The following is a 23,378-nucleotide window of genomic DNA, read 5'->3' as shown; positions in this document are numbered from 1 at the left end:
AATAGAGTTTAAGTAGGAATCTTTTGACCCACATACAATTTACACAAATAGTAACAAAAGCAAACAATCAACTGTTTAAAAAATAACCAACTTTAAATTAAACGCAACATTATAAAATAACCCTCACTGTGTTAAAGGCAAAAAACAACGTTGTACTCAGAAAAATACGAATATCGAATAAATAGCCAAATAAATTCAACTGCAACGCGGAGTTTTACTTTGAAGATGACAAAATGTCCTTTACGCGTTTATCTTTGCTGTTTTGCGCCAAAAGGGGTGCAAATTTTCTCACTTCGCCGCGCTGGTGTTTTCAAGCACCGACATCAAAGGATCAAAGAAAAGAAGGTGGTGTTGTTGGAATCGATTGCAAGCGCGCCTGTCTCGGCTGAAGGAAGATGTTTGTATGGTCCGTATGGACACGGCAAAAAATCTCATTTTTGAAGTAAATTAATGATCGACTTTTTTGCAGCAAAACAGTGTGATGTATGGAGAGGATAGAATTTGTGAAAAAAAGGAAGAGGAATAAGATCAGGCGGAGTGGTTTCGATTGATGTGGAAAGTTAACTTTTTGTCAGATTGATAGATCCGTTCTCTTAATTTTGTCAAAAAGAAATAATTATTGCAGACTAAAAGATGAGGTTTCCTTATTGAATGTTTTAACATGAAACTCAGTTATTAAATAAGATGTTAGATTGTTTATAGTTCAACGATTTAGAAAAAAAAATCGGTTCAAATAAACTAAAAAACTCTAATATTACACTGACAAGAAAAAAAAACAATTCCAAAAACTATCACTTACGAAATTGTCACCCCGACCAAAAGTAGGTTAACCCCACCAAAGTTGCCTGGCACAACTTTCTTCAACTGATGCAATGTTGCTGCATTAATCGGATCTATGTTCTCTGTTCTCATTTCATTCTCTCGTCCCAATCAGGCGTACGAACTTCTTCGCCACACAACCGCATCAACGTGTGGCTTTTCCATTCGTATAGTTGGCCATGCTGCATAAATTTATGCTGTCCTGAGAGGAGACACAACAACAATAGTACGACTCTCTTCTTTTATGCTCGCTCTCCCTCCTTTTAGCCCCGTTCTTCTACTTTCGTTCACCGCTGAGTCAGGAGTGCAGAGTGGGTGGCTGTTGTTATGCTGCTGCCAGTGGTAGGGGGTGGTTGGTTGCAGACGATGCAACCGTGCGTCAACATCACCCCTTTCTACGTTCCGTCAAGTGCTGCACAGTGGGATGGCGATGCGCAATGGATACTGAAAATCGTTTTTATTGAAAATATAAATTTATGAAAATTTATTTTTTCTTAGGTATGCCAATTTTGACGGACGAATCGTTAGGAAGATCTTTTTTTAGAAAATAGTTTTTTACGGTTTAAATACTACGCTCGATCGCATTTTCAATTTATAAAGCAAATTTATTAATTGAAAAATACATTTTTATAAGTTTCAATTAATTTCCTTCGAATATAATGCGTTTTTTTACCTCTGTCGCTCAAAATAATGACCAAATAAGGCAATAAAATGGAGAGGATTTTTTAAAATAAAATTTCACCCAATTCATTCGCTTCAAAGAACATAATGCACGTTTTTCTTTTTGTGGCAGTGTGTAGAAGATCATAAAAAAATCTTACCGTTAAAACTTTAACCTTTGTTTGTCAGTGGTTTCAAAAAGTTTCATTTTACGATGTTGTTCCGTCACGCTACATTTTCATTTTGCTGGATGATATTTCTATTGAGGAAATTCAAATAACTTTATATAAGCTACGATCTCACTAGGTTTTTTGACCAAATTATCCCTAGTTTTTGTCTAATTGCATTTAAAGAACCTTCTGTTACCAAGCGGTTAATGAAATAGAAATAGTTGCAAGCAACACCATATCTCTATGAACACTAGCCAATCACACAAGATGTTAAATTCTGGAGTTTTTTTTTTGAAAAGGTCCAATAAACCAAATCTTCAGTTTTTGCATATTGGGTGTTTTTTAATAACCCTGACTCAAGGCGGTTTCAAAAACACCCAAAATGCAAAAACTGGAAATTTGGTTTATTGGACCTTTTCAAAAAAATACTCCAGAATTGTTATTTCGGTAAAGAAAATGAATTGAAATTGAAAAATAACTTTTTGCAATTCCGTCGTGAAACTACTTACTGTCATTCTTGAACGACGAAATAGCCTACTTTTCTGTACCAAAAATAACAGAATCGAATAGCAATACTTTTCAAAATAAATGCTGAAAAGTTCTACTTTTCAGCACTCAAATGGGTGCTGAAAAGTTGAACTTTTTAGCACTTGTTTCGAAAAGTAACACTTTTCAACATTTTTTTGATTTAAGCGATTTATTGACAAAATACATGAAAATTTGACATAAAATTTTACTCAGTGTGTGTTTTTTGGAATTGCAAAAAATGTTGTATAGAACTCGTAGCAAAACTTGATTTTTTCAGCACTCTTCGTATTTATCCATAAATGTACGAATCGAGCTGAAAAAATCCTCTTTTTGCAACTTGTTGCATAAACTACTATTATAAATATGTAAGAAACTTTCAGGGTGACTCCTTTAATTTAATCGTTAAAACCAAAAGGCGAACAATTTAACAATTTTTAAAAGAGGACGAAAAATCGATCTTTATTCCTAGAGTTTTTTAAAGGTTCTATACACCAACTGTTGTCAAACGCACCGGGTCACTTTTTAGTTTGACACCCCTTTTACACGAAGTTTACACATACTACCAAACGTTTGTTTTGATAACGTGCGTAAGCGCCGTGTAAAAAGTGACAGTTCGTCACTTTTGAGTTTGACTTTGACCAACCAACGGGGTTCAAACTAAAAAGTGACAAACGAAAAAGTGACCAACCATACCGGGGGTTGAGTGTGATGTCCCATATGCAGAAACAGCAAGCTGAGAAAAATGCAAGACAAGTTCGTCCCACACATAAGGCTACGTGTTAAGTTTTCACGAAAAAACTGAATTTCCTCCTGATTCCTAGAACAAAGTACTGGATGGATTTTGAGCTTTTCTGAAAGAGCACAAGATATTGAACCAAACTACATCAATAACTCAAAAGTGGTGAAAATGCATATGGGACATTTATGCGATCAGGGGCAGTATAAGCTATGAGATTTCTTATGTTTATAGGACCTTTTCAAATTCATCCGGGACCGTGGTGTAGGGGTAAGCGTGGTTGCCTCTCACCCAGTCGGCTTGGGTTCGATCCCAGACGGTCCCGGTGGCATTTTTCGAGACGAGATTTGTCTGACCACGCCTTCCGTCGGATAGGGAAGTAAATGTTGGCCCCGGTCTAACCTAAAGGGTTAGGTCGATAGCTCAGTCCAGGGTGTAGGAGTCGTCTCCCTGGGTCCTGCCTCGGTGGAGTCGCTTGTAGGCAGTTGGACTCACAATCCAAAGGTCGTCAGTTCGAATCCCGGGGTGGATGGAAGCTAAGGTGTAAAAAGAGGTTTGCAATTGCCTCAACAATCAAGCCTTCGGACACCTAGTTTCGAGTAGGAATCTCGCAATCGAGAACGCCAAGGCAATGCTGTAGAGCGAATAATTTGATTTTTTTTTTGATTTCAAATAACACTCTGGATTTGTGGTGCACTGCTACTTTTATAATTTTAAAAGTAGTCTTGATCCATGTCCATAAAAAATCGAAAAAAGTCAGTTTTTTATTTAGCATTTTTTAATTAAGGCCTTTACAAAGATAGTAAATAATAAGCTTAGTGCATTTACTGCTCATCACCCCATTGAGAATTTTGGCTTGAGCCGATTAAGGTGTGTTTCAAAAACGGCCAATCAAAAATCATTATTTATACAAATTTTGGAAAAACAAAAAACCTTTCGGTCCAGTCTAAATATTTTTGAAAAATTCAAAATGCTCGTGTTTCTGGGGACTCCATGGTCAAATATGTGTGAGGATTAATCAATTGCTTGTAAAAAATAATACTGTTTGAAGATTTTTTTTTTAATTTTAAGTTTAAGCAGTACTTTGGATCGCAAAAAGTTACACAAAAAACAAGGTTGAGAAACAATATTTAATATGTATCGAAGAATTTAAACCATTGCCTTCAAGCATGCATCTTTGTACAGTTGAAATAAAATTTGAACAATATAAATTCATGCAGTAATTATGTTTCTCATGACAATTTTTTTTCAAGAACAAGTCTTACTGGTTTCATCCCTTGAACAAAAATGTTAAACGTTTAATTTATCTTAAAATATCGAATTCTTGTGTTTTGAAACTTACCTTTCGAATCCTTTTTTATGAAATCACAATTTTAAATAATCTAAGCTCACAAAAAAATTAAATGGTCTATTTGGGTGTAATATGGCTGTTCGTAAAAAAAAGTTGTCCAAATTTAGCGAGCACAGCAATTTTTCCTAAACAACTCCCCAAAGTTTTAAAACGATTGCTTTAGTCCTCACTTTGCGCAAAGCGATTAAATTTTCTATGGGAAATTGTATGGGAAAAAAAACATTTTTTTATTTTAATTTTAATTTTAATAGAACCCACATTTGACGCAATATTAAATTCATATTCGGTTCCCCTGAAAGGTGCTCTACAACTTTTCCCAACAGAGTATGTTGCTAACTTTCTCCTAAAAAAGATGCATCGTCCTCAAAACACGTCTAAAACGTGTTTTTGCTCGAAAATCAATATGAAACCGAATATGATTCCGGTTTTAATATAGCGTCAAAGGTGGATTTTATAAAAATCAAAATAAAAAAATGGGTTTTCCCATACAATTTCCCAAAGAAAATTGAATCGCTTTGCGTAAAGTGAGTCTATGTTAATCCGTAACACCATGATTTCTGTTGACCTACAAATCGATGCCTCTGTGCTCTCTTGTACAAAGCTTGCTAGGATTCCTAACTAGTTAGCATAAACGCACAGAGGCATCGAATTGAGTGAGAGCTATTCCCACTATTGAATGTTTCTGACGTGAGAGAACATTTTCACCAGAGCTAGTTAGTTAAGAAAAACAGTTGTAATGGCTATTGTATATATTTTCCACAGTTTTTGTTAAAAAACGGTCCGAAAAATCAGGTTGCAAAACAAATGTTTTCTGAAAAACTTCCAAATATCATAGTACATACTTTTAAGTGCATTCCACTGTTAACAATATAAAACGCCTTGTGTTCATAATAAAAATGAAAAACTTTGAAAAATATTTGAATTGAATCAAATTAAGAAATTTCATTTATTTATATTTTTTTTTTTTCAATAAACATTGGTGCTAAAATTTTAAGAAAACGTATACTACCGATTGAATTTCGGGGATTTCCCGGGAAATTTCAAAAAAATCACAGGAAACGGGATATTTTTCCTGGATTTTTCCCGGGACAGATAGTGGGACGCTCTATCGTACATTGCTTATTGAGAAACAACCTACATCAGAATAAAATTTGAGTCGAAAAAATCTTTCACTCATTCCCACTATGCCACCCTATCCAAGCATAACACCCTCCACTCCAAAACGGGGACATCACCAAACCCAGACCAAGGTGTGGGAGTGGGAGGTGGGTGTTGCGGGCTCCAACCACAAAACAGCGAAGGTGGAAGCATAAAAGTGTGCCCGCCACCGTCACTGTGAGCGTGTTGTAATCACCACATCGCGCGGGGGGTGGTTGCGAATGGTTGCTTGTAGGGGTGAAGACATCAGCTTTAGTCCTAGTTTTGGTGTGCTGTGCCGTTTTTATGCGCCGTCGCACAACCGCGATTTGGGATTGTTTGTTGGGGGTTCGTTTGGTGTGTGTGTTTGCGTGCGTTGCTGGGAAAACTTGAGGATTTTCTTACGCTACTTATGGGCGAGTTGGGCGTGTGTGCGTGCCAGGACTTTCCCTTTGGCCAGGCTAGGTGAATCGAAATTCGACTTTTCTCAAATCGTCATTTATATCAGAACCAGTGTGAGGGTGACTTGGTGTCCTCCATATTTGCGTTTTGATATACTATCGAAAATCTGATCTTTGGAGAAGGATTTTTTCCAGGTCGATTTTCCACGTTTAGTTTCGCGCGTCGCGTTGGGCAGTTAGTGCGTTTAAGTTTTCTTTTTCGAGGAAATTGCTCGAGAATCGAAAGTGAATTTTGTTCGCAAGGATTTTCGACGGGTGAGGCAGTAGCATCTCGGATAACTCCACACAAATGGGAAAAACTTTGAGACGAAAAGTGTGTCGTGTGTGAGTGTGCTCGCGAGTGAGTGTGTTCAGGGTGGAAAATCATCCCTTAAAACAACCCCCAAGAGAAGAAAACGTGGATAGTCGATTCCCTAGAGGTTTCTGACCAGTTGAGGAATTCGCTGGAATTTACGACGGAAGTGGTCCAAGTCTAGTACGTGTGTCCCCAAATGGACAGGATTTTGCCCGAAAAAAAGCGCGTTGCACATGTGTGAGTGAGTGATTGTGAAAAGCTACGTCGTCCACGTGTTTGCTTGTGTGCGTGTTTTCCACCTAGCATCGGGAGAGAAAAAAGTTTATGTTCAGCAATTTTCAGCCTACATTTTCGTCACGCCAAACCACCCCGTGGTCACCTTCTAGTTTTTCCGGAAGTTTGGTTTGCGCGTTACGCACGACGGAAGTGAGACGATAACACAGTGTCGATTTCCCTCCGTGTCTAGCCAGGATACGTAAATACACTCGGGGAAAAACCACCCGGAAGGAAGAAATTAGTGGATTTTGGGTACCGAATTTCGTGGGGAAAAGCACGCGGAAAATCGGGGATGGTGTTGTGACACAGCGCAGGGGAAAACCGTGAGGGGTGTTGAGTGCGACAAATACACACTGCTATAGGCCATTAAAAAAGGATACACAAAAAGGGAAAATCGCGCCTTGGAATGGGAAAAAGTCGATGATTTTCGTTGTTACATAAAGAAGGAGATCTAAATCGCCTAGAATAAATTATTCACCGTAAACCTCAACCCCCCCTCAAACGAAACAAAAAGTGGACCTCGTCGTCGAGCCCTCAAGGAATCTACCACCAGCAGCAACCAGCAAGATGGGAACCGTGCTGAGCTTTAGTCCGCGGGAGCGTCGTCCCATCTACTCGACGCACCACCACAGTGCGGGGACGCTTTCGTCCTCGAACTCGGCGGATTTTCCGCTGAACAACTACTCCTACGAGCAGCTGAATAATGTGAAAACCGCGAGAACACCAAACCGCCGAACCTGATACAGCCGGTGCCGAACAACAGCCACACGAACGCGATCAATAATAATAACAACAATAACAATAATAGCCTGAACCTCGGCGGAAAGGACGATGGCAAGAACAATACGAACCGGGCGGAGGAAGGTAGGTTGATGAAGGGGGAGAACCGGAAGTTCCTTGGAATTGATTAAAATTGTAACAAAAAGACTCTTTGCAATAGAAAATACAATCAATGTCTTATTGACTTAATATTTTGTAAGACATTTGAGCAATTCCAGCCCAAAACAGGAATTTTTTAGATACTTTTTTCTCGACCCTCTCCGATTTCAATGAAACTTTGTAGACATGTTATCCTACGCTTATTTAAGCCATTTTTGTGTATATGGAGCCAGTTACACTCGATAATGACATTTGAGAAGGGCGTAAGTGTTTTTAATATATTTGTATTTCGTAACTTAAATATTGCTGTATCTCGAAGCTGTTGCATCATATCAAAAAGAGGTCAAAGACAAACTTGTAGGAAATTTGACGGGCTTTCCGAAAAAAATACACTGAAAGAAAAAAACATTCCACTTTTATGAGATTTTTCAGTTTTTAAGATTAAAAGTTAAATTTGTTGCTGATGTCACGATTTTTTTTCGCTCGAAATTTTTGAGGAAATAGCCTAAAAAGTTACAAAAAGACTCACGAAAAATGCAGGATGGTATGTCTCTCCTAAAAAAATACAAAAATCATTTACTGAAACTGTTTTTTTGAAAAGTGGTCTAAACTTCAAAAGTTTTAAAAACCGATAGTGAGAATCGATTCCTCAGACAATTTTACATAAAAATCTCCATATTGACCATTGTCCTAAGTTCAATCCTTGTGAAGTTAGAGCGGTTTTAAAAATAAAAATGTTGAAAAAATAGTTTTTTTATGGTTTTTGCCAATTTCTATATGACAGACTTGATTTTTCAGTCTCGAAAATATTTTTCTGGAAAGCTCGTCCAATTTCCCATAAGTTTGTCTTTGACCACATTTCAATTGGATGTATGGGCTTACGTTGCTCATAACTGAAAACATAGTATTTGTTCAGTGTAGTATGGTAACCTGGATAGTTGTAGAACATTGTTACACTCTAAAAAATAACCCTGCAAAGTTAGAAAAAACACGAAATTTTAAAATGAAAAATTTTGTTCTAAATGAAAAAATGACCCTTCTGGGTCAATGTAGATTCGAAAAGTGCATTAAATATCCCATAAAATGACATGTTCCAAAAAATTTTACAGTCAGTAACGGAAAATGGGAGAATTTTTTAAAAAAAATTAGTGTTTTTTTCGATGAAAAATACGTTTTTTCGGAATTCTGAGTTCGCCATCAAATCGGGCGTCTAATTTTACATAAAAGTCTTTTGACAAAGAACTTTGTCCTAAGGTTTCTATACGTGGTGTCAATCCAAAATTTTCGCGAAGCGAAAACGTTACGTGACGAATTCCCCTCTCGGCAAATTTCCCCTCTTTTTGGTGCACGCTGGTTGGATGAGCGAACGTTTCCCAATCAGTCAATCGCGAGACGTGAGAATGATGTATCTAAAATCACCCCCACTCCACCTCATCATTTTCGGATCGTCGACGAGCCAACAAAACTCGACTCGGTCGGTCCCGAAAATTCATTCTGTTGCTGGACGTCGACGAGAACACATCAGAAGCAGATGGCCTGGTAGCCCGCTAGCAGACGGCCTGGAGGTCCGGGAGCAGATGGCTTGGAGGCAAGGACCAGCTAAGACATGCCAGTCGCGGGAGTCGATCATTGGAACTGGCCACCACCTGGCCTGGAGTGGCCGTAGGCCCCGGGGATGTTCCGATGGGGGGACATTTGCCGGACCATAAGAGTTGGGGTAATATGGGTATCAAACTTTATGGTTTTTGATACTGGACATGAAATTTGACATTTCGGCAGTAGTGGCCACAATCCAAAGTGGCCGGAGGCCCCGCGGATGTTCCGATGGGGGGACATTTGCCGGACCGTAACAGTTGGGGTAATATGGGTATCAAACTTTATGGTTTTTGATACTGGACATGAAATTTGACATTTCGGCAGTAGTGGCAACAATCCGGAGTGGCCGGAGGCCCCGCGGATGTTCCGATGGGGGGACATTTGCCGGACCGTAAGAGTTGGGGCAATATGGTTATCAAACTTTATGGTTTTTGATACTGGAAATGAAATTTGACATTTCGGCAGTAGTGGCCACAATCCGGAGTGGCCGGAGGCCCCGCGGATGTTTCGATGGGGGGACATTTGCCGGACCGTAAGAGTTGGGGTAATATGGGTATCAAACTTTATGGTTTTTGATACTGGAAATGAAATTTGACATTTCGGCAGTAGCGGCCACAATCCGGAGTGGCCGAAGGCCCCGCGGATGTTCCGATGGGGGGACATTTGCCGGACCGTAACAGTTGGGGCAATATGGGTATCAAACTTTATGGTTTTTGATACTGGACATGAAATTTGACATTTCGGCAGTAGTGGCAACAATCCGGAGTGGCCGGAGGCCCCGCGGATGTTCCGATGGGGGGACATTTGCCGGACCGTAAGAGTTGGGGCAATATGGTTATCAAACTTTATGGTTTTTGATACTGGAAATGAAATTTGACATTTCGGCAGTAGTGGCCACAATCCGGAGTGGCCGAAGGCCCCGCGGATGTTCCGATGGGGGGACATTTGCCGGACCGTAACAGTTGGGGCAATATGGGTATCAAACTTTATGGTTTTTGATACTGGACATGAAATTTGACATTTCGGCAGTAGTGGCCACAATCCGGAGTGGCCGGAGGCCCCGCGGATGTTCCGATGGGGGGACATTTGCCGGACCGTAAGAGTTGGGGTAATATGGGTATCAAACTTTATGGTTTTTGATACTGGAAATGAAATTTGACATTTCGGCAGTAGCGGCCACAATCCGGAGTGGCCGAAGGCCCCGCGGATGTTCCGATGGGGGGACATTTGCCGGACCGTAACAGTTGGGGCAATATGGGTATCAAACTTTATGGTTTTTGATACTGGACATGAAATTTGACATTTCGGCAGTAGTGGCCACAATCCGGAGTGGCCGGAGGCCCCGCGGATGTTCCGATGGGGGGACATTTGCCGGACCGTAAGAGTTGGGGTAATATGGGTATCAAACTTTATGGTTTTTGATACTGGAAATGAAATTTGACATTTCGGCAGTAGCGGCCACAATCCGGAGTGGCCGAAGGCCCCGCGGATGTTCCGATGGGGGGACATTTGCCGGACCGTAACAGTTGGGGCAATATGGGTATCAAACTTTATGGTTTTTGATACTGGACATGAAATTTGACATTTCGGCAGTAGTGGCCACAATCCGGAGTGGCCGGAGGCCCCGCGGATGTTCCGATGGGGGGACATTTGCCGGACCGTAAGAGTTGGGGCAATATGGGTATCAAACTTTATGGTTTATGATACTGGACATGAAATTTGACATTTCGGCAGTAGTGGCCACAATCCGGAGTGGCCGAAGGCCCCGCGGATGTTCCAATGGGGGGACATTTGCCGGACCGTAAGAGTTGGGGCAACATGGGTATCAAACTTTATGGTTTTTGATACTGGATATGAAATTTGATATTTTGGCAGTAGTGGCCACAATCCGGAGTGGCCGGAGGCCCCGCGGATGTTCCGATGGGGGGACATTTGCCGGACCGTAACAGTTGGGGCAATATGGGTATCAAACTTTATGGTTTTTGATACTGGACATGAAATTTGACATTTCGGCAGTAGTGGCCACAATCCGGAGTGGCCGGAGGCCCCGCGGATGTTCCGATGGGGGGACATTTGCCGGACCGTAAGAGTTGGGGTAATATGGGTATCAAACTTTATGGTTTTTGATACTGGAAATGAAATTTGACATTTCGGCAGTAGCGGCCACAATCCGGAGTGGCCGAAGGCCCCGCGGATGTTCCGATGGGGGGACATTTGCCGGACCGTAACAGTTGGGGCAATATGGGTATCAAACTTTATGGTTTTTGATACTGGACATGAAATTTGACATTTCGGCAGTAGTGGCCACAATCCGGAGTGGCCGGAGGCCCCGCGGATGTTCCGATGGGGGGACATTTGCCGGACCGTAAGAGTTGGGGTAATATGGGTATCAAACTTTATGGTTTTTGATACTGGAAATGAAATTTGACATTTCGGCAGTAGCGGCCACAATCCGGAGTGGCCGAAGGCCCCGCGGATGTTCCGATGGGGGGACATTTGCCGGACCGTAACAGTTGGGGCAATATGGGTATCAAACTTTATGGTTTTTGATACTGGACATGAAATTTGACATTTCGGCAGTAGTGGCCACAATCCGGAGTGGCCGGAGGCCCCGCGGATGTTCCGATGGGGGGACATTTGCCGGACCGTAAGAGTTGGGGCAATATGGGTATCAAACTTTATGGTTTTTGATACTGGAAATGAAATTTGACATTTCGGCAGTAGCGGCCACAATCCGGAGTGGCCGAAGGCCCCGCGGATGTTCCGATGGGGGGACATTTGCCGGACCGTAACAGTTGGGGCAATATGGGTATCAAACTTTATGGTTTTTGATACTGGACATGAAATTTGACATTTCGGCAGTAGTGGCCACAATCCGGAGTGGCCGGAGGCCCCGCGGATGTTCCGATGGGGGGACATTTGCCGGACCGTAAGAGTTGGGGCAATATGGGTATCAAACTTTATGGTTTATGATACTGGACATGAAATTTGACATTTCGGCAGTAGTGGCCACAATCCGGAGTGGCCGAAGGCCCCGCGGATGTTCCAATGGGGGGACATTTGCCGGACCGTAAGAGTTGGGGCAACATGGGTATCAAACTTTATGGTTTTTGATACTGGATATGAAATTTGATATTTTGGCAGTAGTGGCCACAATCCGGAGTGGCCGGAGGTCCCGCGGATGTTCCGATGGGGGGACATTTGCCGAACCGTAAGAGTTGGGGCAATATGGGTATCAAACATTATGGTTTTTGATACCGGACATGAAATTTGACATTTTGGCAGTAGTGGCCACAATCCGGAGTGGCCGAAGGCCCCGCGGATGTTCCGATGGGGGGACATTTGCCGGACCGTAACAGTTGGGGCAATATGGGTATCAAACTTTATGGTTTTTGATACTGGACATGAAATTTGACATTTCGGCAGTAGTGGCCACAATCCGGAGTGGCCGAAGGCCCCGCGGATGTTCCGATGGGGGGACATTTGCCGGACCGTAACAGTTGGGGCAATATGGGTATCAAACTTTATGGTTTTTGATACTGGCCATTATCTGAAACTAAGCAGTTAAAATATATTGCTTATTAGGCAGGAAGTAATAAATAAATTACTGCGATGCACATTTTTTTGTGCCACTGCGAAAATCTGTTTCTGGAAATTTAGAATAACTATCTCGTAATCATTAAGAGCCCTGTAAAGGGTAGTTTTTAATGTCTGCTGTTCAAATTTCCTTTACTGCCGCCGATTGCTTGCAACAGCCTTGCAAAAATATTCCCGCATCATGGTAACTTTCGAGTGGTGAAGGAAAGTAAATTGATTTCACTTCGATTTCTATTTCAGCTCCACTTGCAATTTCCGTCCCCTTAGTTCGATAGGACGGTTATTATAAGGGGGGAATTTGGACCGGACATTCTAATAGAAAATTTCAACAATCATCTTGCAAAGTTCTTTGTCATACTGGTCATGTGTAACATAACCACCTGCACCTTTTTGAACACCAAATTTCTATCTCATCACCGTTTCAGGCTGCAAATTATTGAAAAACACCTCTTTTTTCGCATGTTCAAAAATGGAAGGGGTCGTACTGCCCCTCCGTCACGAGATATCAAAAAACGGACCTCGGATTCGTGATCAGGGACAAAAGTTACCCCTTAGGACAAAGTTTCACGCAAATCGAAGAGGGGTCGGGGCAACTGCTGTGTGAGTTGGCGGAAAATTACCCAACTTTTTTTTTTTGCTTTTTTATTTTTGTTCAGTTAAAATATAGTGCAGTAGAAAAATGTTATTATCATCGGTAGATTGAGCTCTCTTCCGTAACTTTAATTGATTGAAATCATTTATCTAGAGTTTAAATAAAAAGATGTTGCTGACAAATAAAATTTGCTCAGTAATCGATTTTGAAAAAAAAAGAATGAAGGAATGAAAATAGAATATATTAATTTTACATTTATAAATGTGTGAAAATGTGTAAAAATGTGAAACTGATGAAATTTCACCATAAACTGAAGAAAATTCACCTGTTCGTGATTTAATATTACACGTTTTTTCGACACAGAGTCACTATTCCCTGATGAATAATATCATAATTTTCGCAATTGCCTAATATTTGACTGATTACAACTATTAAAAGTGTTACATAAAAAATAAACTCATACCTTTACGTACAACTTTACTGAAGAAACCAACACAATTTAAAAAATCCGTGTTATTTTCAAACCATTTAATTTGCAACATCTTGTGTCCAAGATGAAATTCACCAAGACATCTCGGAGTTATAAACTGTTTTTAGATAATGAAATTATACTGTTATTTGTTTTACCAGAATTATAAAATTAAATTAAATTTAAAATATTTTTTTGATATGGTTTTCTTGGGTTTTGTCCAGGAAATTGAAGGACAATAAAAGATTATTATTGCTTCGAAGAAACATAAATAACTCCATATTTCTAAAGCAAATTTTATACTTTTTGAATATTTTGAGTTTTTGCTTTTGAAGTGAAACAGAAATGAGCTTTGACATACGACGATTCTTACAAATATTGACTTTTATTCTATGTCCAAAATTTTAAGAACAAGATTTTAATAACAGGAATTCATTTTTAAATTAGTTGGTTTTTATCATGTTTAAAATCACCTCAATATCAAGTTACTCATATAACATTCCTTCCAGGATTCATCGCCAACATCAACAGCATCAACAACAACATCAACAGTAACAACAACAGCAACAGCATACAGGAACGCAACCACAACAACAACAATAACAACAACAACACGGACAATGCTCGGATCCTCTCGGAGAAGAATGCCCTCGAGAAGAACCTCAAGAAGCACTCGTTGTTCATCAACGCGCTGTCCTGGAAGCGACTGGCGGCGTCCCATGGCAAGAAAAAGCTGGACAACCAGAAGAACAAATCGGCCAACCTGTCGTCGGCCACGTTCCGCACGCCGCTGACCGACACGATCCACCCGATGGTGGACAAGAACAAGAACCTGCAGCAATCGCAGTCCTTTACGCAGCCCATCAGTGGCAACCACCAGCACCAGCAGCTGCAGCAGGTTCAGATCGTCAGCGGCCAGCAGGTTCTGCAGGCCCAGCACCAGCAGCACTCGCAGCAGCAACCCCAGCAAACGGTCTACTTTACCCCCGGTGGACCGAAGGCACTGCTGGCGCTGGACCTGGTCCGGGCCAACAACACGAACCCGCTGTCGCAGCCGGACAAGCTGGCACCGAAGTTGCCGCTGCAGCTGCCACTGCCACTGCAACCGATCATCAACCAGCAGCAAGCGCAGCAACACCAGAGCCACCAACTCGTCCAGCAGCTGCACCACGGACACGGGCCCCGGAAAACCGTCATTCAGGTGAGTCGATATTTTGTGAACATTAGAGTATTTTTAATAGGTTTATTTACGAATCATGTCTGTGGTAAACTTTGCGCAGTAGACCTGACCGCCTTAACGTTAGCGAAAATTGAATCTATTTTGTTGGGATACAACCTTGAACATTATCTGAGTATTAGAATATTATTCTAAAAAGAGCTTTAATTTACCCACAAGACTCAACCACAACCCGGTCATTTCCATAAATTTATGGGCGATCCCTTCCAAAATCCTTCATCATTTATAGCTTCATTGTTCGCCTTTTCCCCCCTGAAGACCAGTCCAGTGTCTGAAAAAGCTCTCCTGGGACCCCATCACAAGATGGTTCTACCCAACCGACTAGACATCAATCACGGTGTCCTCCTTCCGCCTTCCCCTAAGGCCAAAGGACGTTCCGTATTGACGCGGGCTGTTGGCTGCCAAGAAAGTCGAAAAAAAGAAAAGTGTTTTCGCCCAAGGCCCTTCTCAGCATCATCAGAAGCTTCTCCCTCACCCCTTTTCTTCGATGGCAATTCGAGGCCATGGTAGAATCACGGTTTGGTTCACTGCACGTTTTAGGAATGTTTTGCCCCGATATGGTTCGAACAGGTTCGAACTTTACATTCCAAGGACCCAATGCGCGCCCAGGTGTTTATTTTGCTCTCTATAAATAAATCCAGTCCACTTTTGAACGGGGTCAAAGGTGGGGTTTGTGTGGTTATTCCATGCTGCAGGGTTGGGTTGAGACGAGGATGGAGGTGATCCTTTTATAATGAATAAAACAATCAAAATTAATGGACCGTACGTGTTTTGTGGGTATGTAAAATAACATGCGGTAAATTTACGTAACGTGATTGGTTTTGCTAATTAAATGCATTGCAGTGCGCACATTGTTGTACAGATGGAATAAGTTGAACGCAAATTTATTTGCAACATTGATGCCCATATCCTTGGGGATAATTATGAGTCGAGAAGCGGCGTAAACGAACACAAACGCATCACATTTTAAAATGTATTGTTTATAAATGATTAGCAAACAAATATTTTCATTATTTTTTATTTCCGTTATTTCGTCTTCTTTATCTCCAGGACTCGTACAAGTTCTCACAACATTGGCTTTTTGCATACTTGAAAAAAAAAAAACGGTAAAAAATATAACATTTTTATGACCATTTTTTGAATGATCGATAACAATACTTTGACATTTAAACTCGCATTTAAACATTACTTGCATCTTCGGGCAAAAAAAAATGGTCGCTGTGACATTTGAAAACGGTGCTGCTTTTTGACCCCACTTTTCACCACCCAGCTGACAACTTTGATTAATCAACTTTGGGGTGTCCTGAATATGGGATTTTTTTCAAAACTTCGCTCCACAATCTGAATATTGTTCCTTGACCTATTTAAGGACTCTGGGTCAATCTGAGCCAAATCAGTCAACATTTACACATTGATACTCGAAGGTGAAGTTTGTATGGGAAAAATGGAAACAATGCATGAACCACCAAATTTTCCTACGGTTTGGTCTGTACGGCCTGCTATTGTAAAACTCGATCCTTGAAAGATATTAGTGATTTAAAAATGTGATTTCCGTAAGCAATTTTTTTTTTTTTTTTTTTTTGCCAACTTCAGGCTTGGGTATCAATAGGTGGATCGAAGTAAACCATGCGCGTGTGCGGATCGAAATATTTTTCGCTGTCAATTTTGTGCTTCAAATTTTCTTTCAAAAAATATAAAAAGTACTTAATTTTGCCCTTTTTTGGCAATATACGGTGGAAAACTTGGTGGTCACGGACAAGCGCTTCAGCAGTTGTATCCAGCGGAGCATTTGGAACAAGACCTTCTGGAATTTCGAAAAGGAGTTTGTTGCAGATATCGAAGCAGCGTCCCGGCTTCAAATGGAAAGAATCATCATAATCAAGATTGTCCAGCAGCAGCAACTTCATCCGGTTCACTTTGACGGAGAACGGTGGAGTCCGTCGGCAACGTCACCAATCCCAGTCAAACGTCGTGGTTGGCTGTTTTAAGTTTGTTGAAGGGAGGTCATCGGATCGCAAGTTTATAAAATCGGACAACTCCCGGAACTCAAATGAAGCTGTCTTGAAGCATACATTATTTGGTGAGCCCGTTCTTTTTATAAAACATAAAACTCTCTCACTAATATTCTAACATTCGCTCAAACCACTCAAGACAACCACGCCAAATTACCATTAAATACGCGGTAGGGTGTTCCCTTGGTCGTTCGCTGTGAGTTGTGGATTGCCTGCTTCTCTAATGAAGGTTCGACTGAGGGGGCATGCTTATTAATTTCTCGTCGCTCCATACCCTCAGTGACGTGATGGGAACAAGGGCGTCTATGCAAAGTGTCCCTACACCCGCTACAAATTTCCGGCACTTGGGGAGGGAAAAGGGGAATGATTTTGATTTATGTGCCGGTGTTTGTAGCAATAAAATTCGTGCAAAAAAACTTATGCACGTGGGTGTACAGATTATGGAGTAAAAGATGAGCGAATTGTTCACCTAGCGCTCACATGTGTTCCAGGACCAAGTTGCCTGCGGGTATGGGGATCATACATACATACATACAACTTCAGGCTTGGGTATCAATAGGTTAATCTCAACCAATTTCGTTCAAAATTGGCACCGATGCTTGAAATTACGGCGTTGTTAATTCCAAAATTTACAAAATAATAAAGGAATTGAGATAACATAATATTTTAACGCGAATCGGGTCCTAAAATTCAGCTTACATTTGTGATATTATTGTTCACAACGATCAAGAAAATTTGTACTTGACGGCCCTTCTTGGCAGAAATGGTACTACAGTGGACTCTCTGACTGTCGATCTTCTCGATATCAATATTGCTCCAGCTGTCAATAAATTGTTCAGTCCCTTCAAATAGATTGCTTTGATTTTTTGTTCTATAATTTGACAACACCCGCTCTCGACGGTCCCTTTCAATATCGACAACGAGAGAGTCCACTGTACTTGAAAACACACACAATTTTCCAGCAAAATAGCATAGCATAGCATAGCATTGGTGTCTACCCGTAGCTGCTACTTCGTTATTGACCAGGACCCCCAAACATTGCTCCGTGGACCACAGATGAAAAGTAGGAACCAATCATCACCCCTTCGCAATTTTCAAAGGTCCCTATCGTGCTGATCAATACCGACGCCGGCCACGACCAGTGGTAAGACACGGGAAGTGGATGGGAATGTTAGCCGATACTTGAGTGATGGGACCGCCAAATCGACTGCGTCTCCGACAAAGTATCACATGAGTTTTGAGGGTTAGTAAGATGGGTATGAGGTCAGGATTCACTGTGGTAGGTGATGCGACCATGAGCAATTTGTTTATCGGTTGAAATTTTAAAAATCTTAGGCAGCCGGCTGCGGAAAGATACCTATCTAGGGATTTAAATATAGTATTAATTCGACCGCGATTCTCCAGAAATTCTCCGTCGGCGTGCCATCCGATCAACGGTGATGCAGGAAGGGCTTCATTCATTAAAATTATTTTATATCATAAGCCTTAAAACATATCCGTCGACGTGCCTTCCGATCCTCGATGATATGGAAAGGACTTAATCCAGCAATACGACTTGCTTGTCTCAAAAAACAAAAATCGGATCGTTTCTATCGAAAACTATATAAAGAGAACAAAAATAAAATTCATCGGCCAACGAACGCGCGAACAAAAAATAAATGAAAAAAGAAGAAGAAGAAATCCAATCACCCCATGTACACAAATAGCGAAACAAAAGAGAAAATAAAACGAAAAAAAAAAACAGGACTGCGCGTCCACACAGGCACCGCACTACTGATGCCATTATTATAATGACCAATCACCCCATGCACTCGAACAGCAACACAAAAGAGACGGAAAATAACACGAAAAAACAGGACTGCGCGTCCACACAGGCACCGCACTACCCACACAATTTTCCAGCAAAATATGTCAAAAACTAGACAAAATAAAACATATGCTACTGAATATAAAACAGCTCATTAACCAGCAAGAGAAAAAGTCATGCTTGTGCTTGAACAGCCTCCTACTTTGTAAATGTTAACAAAGTGGAATCATTCGAAAAACACGTAACGCTTTCTCTCTTTTCATCACCCAGGGTACTACTTGACAGCTCGTTCCAAAAGGACCATTATTGATCCATCGAAAAAAATGTTTTCTTGACATTTTTTTTTATTTTGCATTAAAATGAAAAACTGTGATCAGAAATGGGTTTTAATCGTGTTTTTTACCTTTGTACAAATAAAATACAAAGGGCTTTAGCTGGGTGCTGAAAAGACAGAATGTGTAACGTGATTTTCGAATGCTTCCCGCTACTACAACTTTACTACAGCTGCAAACATAAACAAAGTAGAAGGCCATGTTCAAGCTCAAGCGTGACATATTTTTTGCTGCTGAGGTGACTTGTTTTGAAACATTTTGGATTTGTTGATGCTGAAAATATCGCTGAAAAATTAAGTGCTTCTTGCTTTTTTTGTTCGTAGACTAAACGAGGGGCGGCCAAAAGAAGTCTATTTTTGTTTTCCACGTGACGAATTATGCCAATCTCGATTTCAATCCTCCTCTTAAGATTTGTTGACTTCGAATACCTCAAAACTCGACGCCATCGACTTTTTTATTATAGATCTATTACAATACTTGCCACTTCTTGATATCATTTTGCAAACAGTAAGTTCTAAATTTAATTATTTATAACTTGTTGTCATCCCCCTTTCTTGCAAACAAAGATGATGCTGAATTTTTATTGCGGCAATTTTCAAATATAAACTTGACATTTTTGTTGAGTATTACACAGTATTAATGAATCTTTAAACATGTACACTCAAACCCCGATGCACGGTGGTCCAGATCGCAAAATTAAGTGGAAAATGGATTTTCCGGAAATGGTGATGTTTTGGAGCTTTGGTGTCTTCAGAAGAGTTGTTGCAAATAGAAAGGGGCAACTTTTGGTTTGGTTGAAAATTAGGGTGGTTCACGATTACGGTGATTTTGAAAATCTAACTTTACAGGAATATTTTTGGGATTTTTTTGTCTTTTAGAAAGTTGTTGGGCTTGCCAATCCAAGCAACTTTGTCGAAAACACTAAAAATTTTATCTCGTAATCCGGATCATCTATCCGGATTCGGAAATCCGGGTATCCGGATAACGAATATATCCGACCAAAACCCGCATCCCTAATAGTCGGGAATTCGAAAATGGGATTTGAGTGGCTTCCTTGCTTTAGAGAATTTTGGAGTCATTTTTGTCCATCAACTCAAAACAAGTCAATTATCTGATAATTCGATATTTCGATTATACAGAGTTTATTTTTACCGAGAACTTTGAACAATCGAGTCTGGACTGTATACCGAAACTAGTGCAAAATATTAGATTAGCGGAACATAAATCATAAAACAAAGCTATTCCAGCACAGCACTCAAAAACCACCAAAATGCATATGGGACATTAATGCGAAAATGGGCAGTACACGATAGCAACTCACATATACACATGCCCAAAAAAACCATTCCAACATAAAATCACTTTCAGCAATCGCCAATAATGCCTGTAATTTCGTTTGTCACCCTTCGCTCAACCGAAGGGTGCTACAATGATTTACATTTCGGAGGACCAATTTCCCCCCTCTCGCACTTCCCTTTTTTAAGGCATGGTGGCACAGTACTCGAGCACAATCCACCTGATTGTGCCAGTAGCAAGTCTGCTGCTGTACCACAATTTTCCGCTCAAATGCACTCGCATTTCCTTTTTTTCATTTCTGGACAACCTGACAGTGGAGGGGTACCGTCACCCATAGAATCGGGATCTCCCGACAGAAAGAGGACACGAGCCCCGGAGCCCGAAATGGTGGCACCAGCCATCAAAAGTGTTTGGAGGTTCAGCGTTTTATTGGCCCGCCGGGGATTGGGCTCGTTCCTGGCGTTTTCTTACACTACTTGAGATGGGGTTACTGTAGATTGGAGTTTATTTGGGTTGACTTCCAATTGTTTGGAGGAATTTTCAGATGTTTTTTTTTTTAAATCGAGATTCCAAAATTGGTCAATTAATACAGCTTTCAGGTTTTGTTAGGCGCTCTAGGGGAAGTTATTATGGGTTTTCCATCAGGGACCGATTCAAATTTCCCCATTTGTACAATAACTTTGTTTAGCCAAGTGGTTGACACGGAACGGGGCCCACAACGTGCATGTGTTGCATGTCTTATTGGCGACTGCTGCTGTGTGCTCAAGGGTCGCGTCCCGGTTCGTCCATCATTATTGTTTCCCCCCGGCTTAGAACTTCGAGGCACGGAACGGAAAAGCGTGTTCTGGAATGTGATAGTCACGGGGGTAGGACGGCTTTTCCGATACTGGTGGCGTTGTTTTGTGTGTCAGGCTTGGCCGGGTTCACCTTGCCAACCAACCAACCAACCAGTCAGTCGTCAGCGAAGCCGGTTGTTTTATTTATATTACGGGTTTTGGGCTGGCCGATTCAGGCTAAGCACCTTCTTCGCCACAGGTATGACTCACCCATAACAAGGCAGGGCCTCGATAAGTTTAGCTTTGAGAGAAAAAAAATAAAAGAAGTGAAGAACCCAACTCAAACGTCACAATAAAAATTCGTTGCCTAAGGATACAACGTGATTGCTATCACGTGGCACAGTCGTAAAATATTGGTTTGTTTCAAAAGATGCTTTATTTTTTGTCAGATTTATTCGTTGGAGCTTTTAACATTTATCTAATCATGCAATTTTGGGATGCTCTAAAAACCTAGACAAAAAAAATAATATTCAAATTTCCCCCATCTTGACCAGGTTTCCACCATCACAGCTCACTGTCCACCGATGAAAATGCCTTGGGGCACCGCACTCGTCGGCTGAAAAAAAAAAGAAGAAGCAAAAAATCGGGAAAGCATGTAAAGTGGAAAAGCTCGTTCGGAAAGTGATTTCCAAAAGCGTTGAAATGTGTCTCTGCCAGTGATCGATGGATCACCGCTGCTGGCAGCGACTGTATGATTACGTGCTTATGTATGCACACAAACATACACGCAAACATATTCATAACTACACACGCAGGAGCTTTATGCCGCGTAAATAACAATAAAATTCCAATAAAAAAAAGAATACAAAACCCCCTCCCAGTGGAATTCGTCATAACCGGTGGCGCAGGAAAACGCGATAGAAGTTTTCCCAAAAAAGAATAACAACAACAAAAAACGAGCAGCCATCCATAATCACACCAGAGAATAAGTAATCGCAAATCGATCGGCTCATGGCGCTTTAATGTGTTATTTGGATGGCGTCTTGAACGAAAATAACACCACTTTAGCGATTCCACGTTGTATTGGGAGTTGAGGCTAGAGCACTAGCACGTGGTAAATTTTTCTTGGACAATTTTTTATAGAAGGGGTTTGTCGAACGAAATGCTTCACTTTAATATTATTCACATGTCCAGGAAAAAAAGTTTGATAATCTGACCTGGAATTTTTCGCAATTGATAATAATTAATAATAATAATAATGACAATGGTAACTATTGAATTACGTTTTTGTAAAACGTGCCATGAAATTTAAACACTTTGTTCATGGTTCCGAATTTCATGAACACTTGTTCACGATTTTGAGAACTGATTTTTCTCTGTGTAGGAAACACACAGAAAAGTAATGATGTTAATATTTATCAGGAATTGGTGACAAATTTTGTGTCAAAAATGATGAATTTAACATCAGAAATTGATGAATTTTCTTCAGTTTCTGATGAATATTCATCAGGTTCACATTTTACACAGTTTTTAGGTCATAAAAAGGGGCAATATTCAAGCAAACAAATTTTCAACCTTTCAAAATTATTTTTTTCTGTGTTATGGTCGGAGTTTCAATGTTAAATATTATTTTTTTCATTCAAAAGCATTTCGTTTTTATTTTTTTTTATGTTCAAAAAATAAAATGTAGAAATTGGTTTATGCCTAACATTTTGTTTCAAAAATGGGCATAAGCATGAGCATATTTGAAAATTTGAAAAATTGCGATTTTGAAATTTCGTGATTCGATTATTCGAAGTGAAATTTTTCCGAGGCCTTCGAAATACCGAGTCTGAACTGTAGTGTTTTTGGAATTCAATTTTAAGTGACAAAAAGTGATATAAAAAATCTGCTTTTTTTATTTTGCTTGTACCATTTTTTGTGTAATCCTCATCCATATTTACAAATTTGCCGAGGATACCAAATTGATTAAAAAATCCATCAAAAGGTAGAGAAAATTGAATTTTCACAAAACATTTTTGCATGAACAGCTGCTAAATTTGTACGGAAAATCAATTGATGATGCAAAATGGCTTCTTTGGGCATACGTAAGGCACCCAAAAATTTTTAACCTTCGACTGAATTTTTTTTTCGATTTTTTTATTCTTCTCGTGTTTCGAAGATAATTTTGAGCAACTTTTGCTCTACGAAAAACTTAACTTCTCTTGTTTTATATTTTTCTTGTTTCATTTTTAGTATTTTATTTTGCACTTATCTTGTTTAGTTTATCTTTGTTTTTGAGGTTATTTGGCCTATTCTATTCTATTACATTTTGCTTATCTAATTTTTTCATGTTTTTACAGTCACTTTTTT

General features: G+C 40.4%; 1 protein-coding gene across 1 annotated transcript in view; it reads left to right on the top strand.

The window, feature by feature from the left end:
• The first annotated feature begins 5,882 nt into the window (after positions 1-5,882).
• Positions 5,883-23,378, top strand: part of LOC6033222 (putative uncharacterized protein DDB_G0286901) — a 70,495-nt gene continuing 52,999 nt past the window's right edge. Inside the window, 3 exon segments of the mRNA XM_038254396.1 lie at positions 5,883-7,139; positions 7,142-7,297; positions 14,076-14,767. Of these exon segments, the coding sequence (XP_038110324.1) occupies positions 7,001-7,139; positions 7,142-7,297; positions 14,076-14,767 (987 nt within the window). The 5' untranslated portion in view covers positions 5,883-7,000.

Source organism: Culex quinquefasciatus, chromosome 2 (genome assembly GCF_015732765.1).
Source record: "Culex quinquefasciatus strain JHB chromosome 2, VPISU_Cqui_1.0_pri_paternal, whole genome shotgun sequence".
In the NCBI taxonomy this organism is placed as follows: domain Eukaryota; kingdom Metazoa; phylum Arthropoda; class Insecta; order Diptera; family Culicidae; genus Culex; species Culex quinquefasciatus.
Note: the sequence above shows the minus strand (reverse complement) of the source record. Positions and strands in the feature narration are given on the sequence as shown.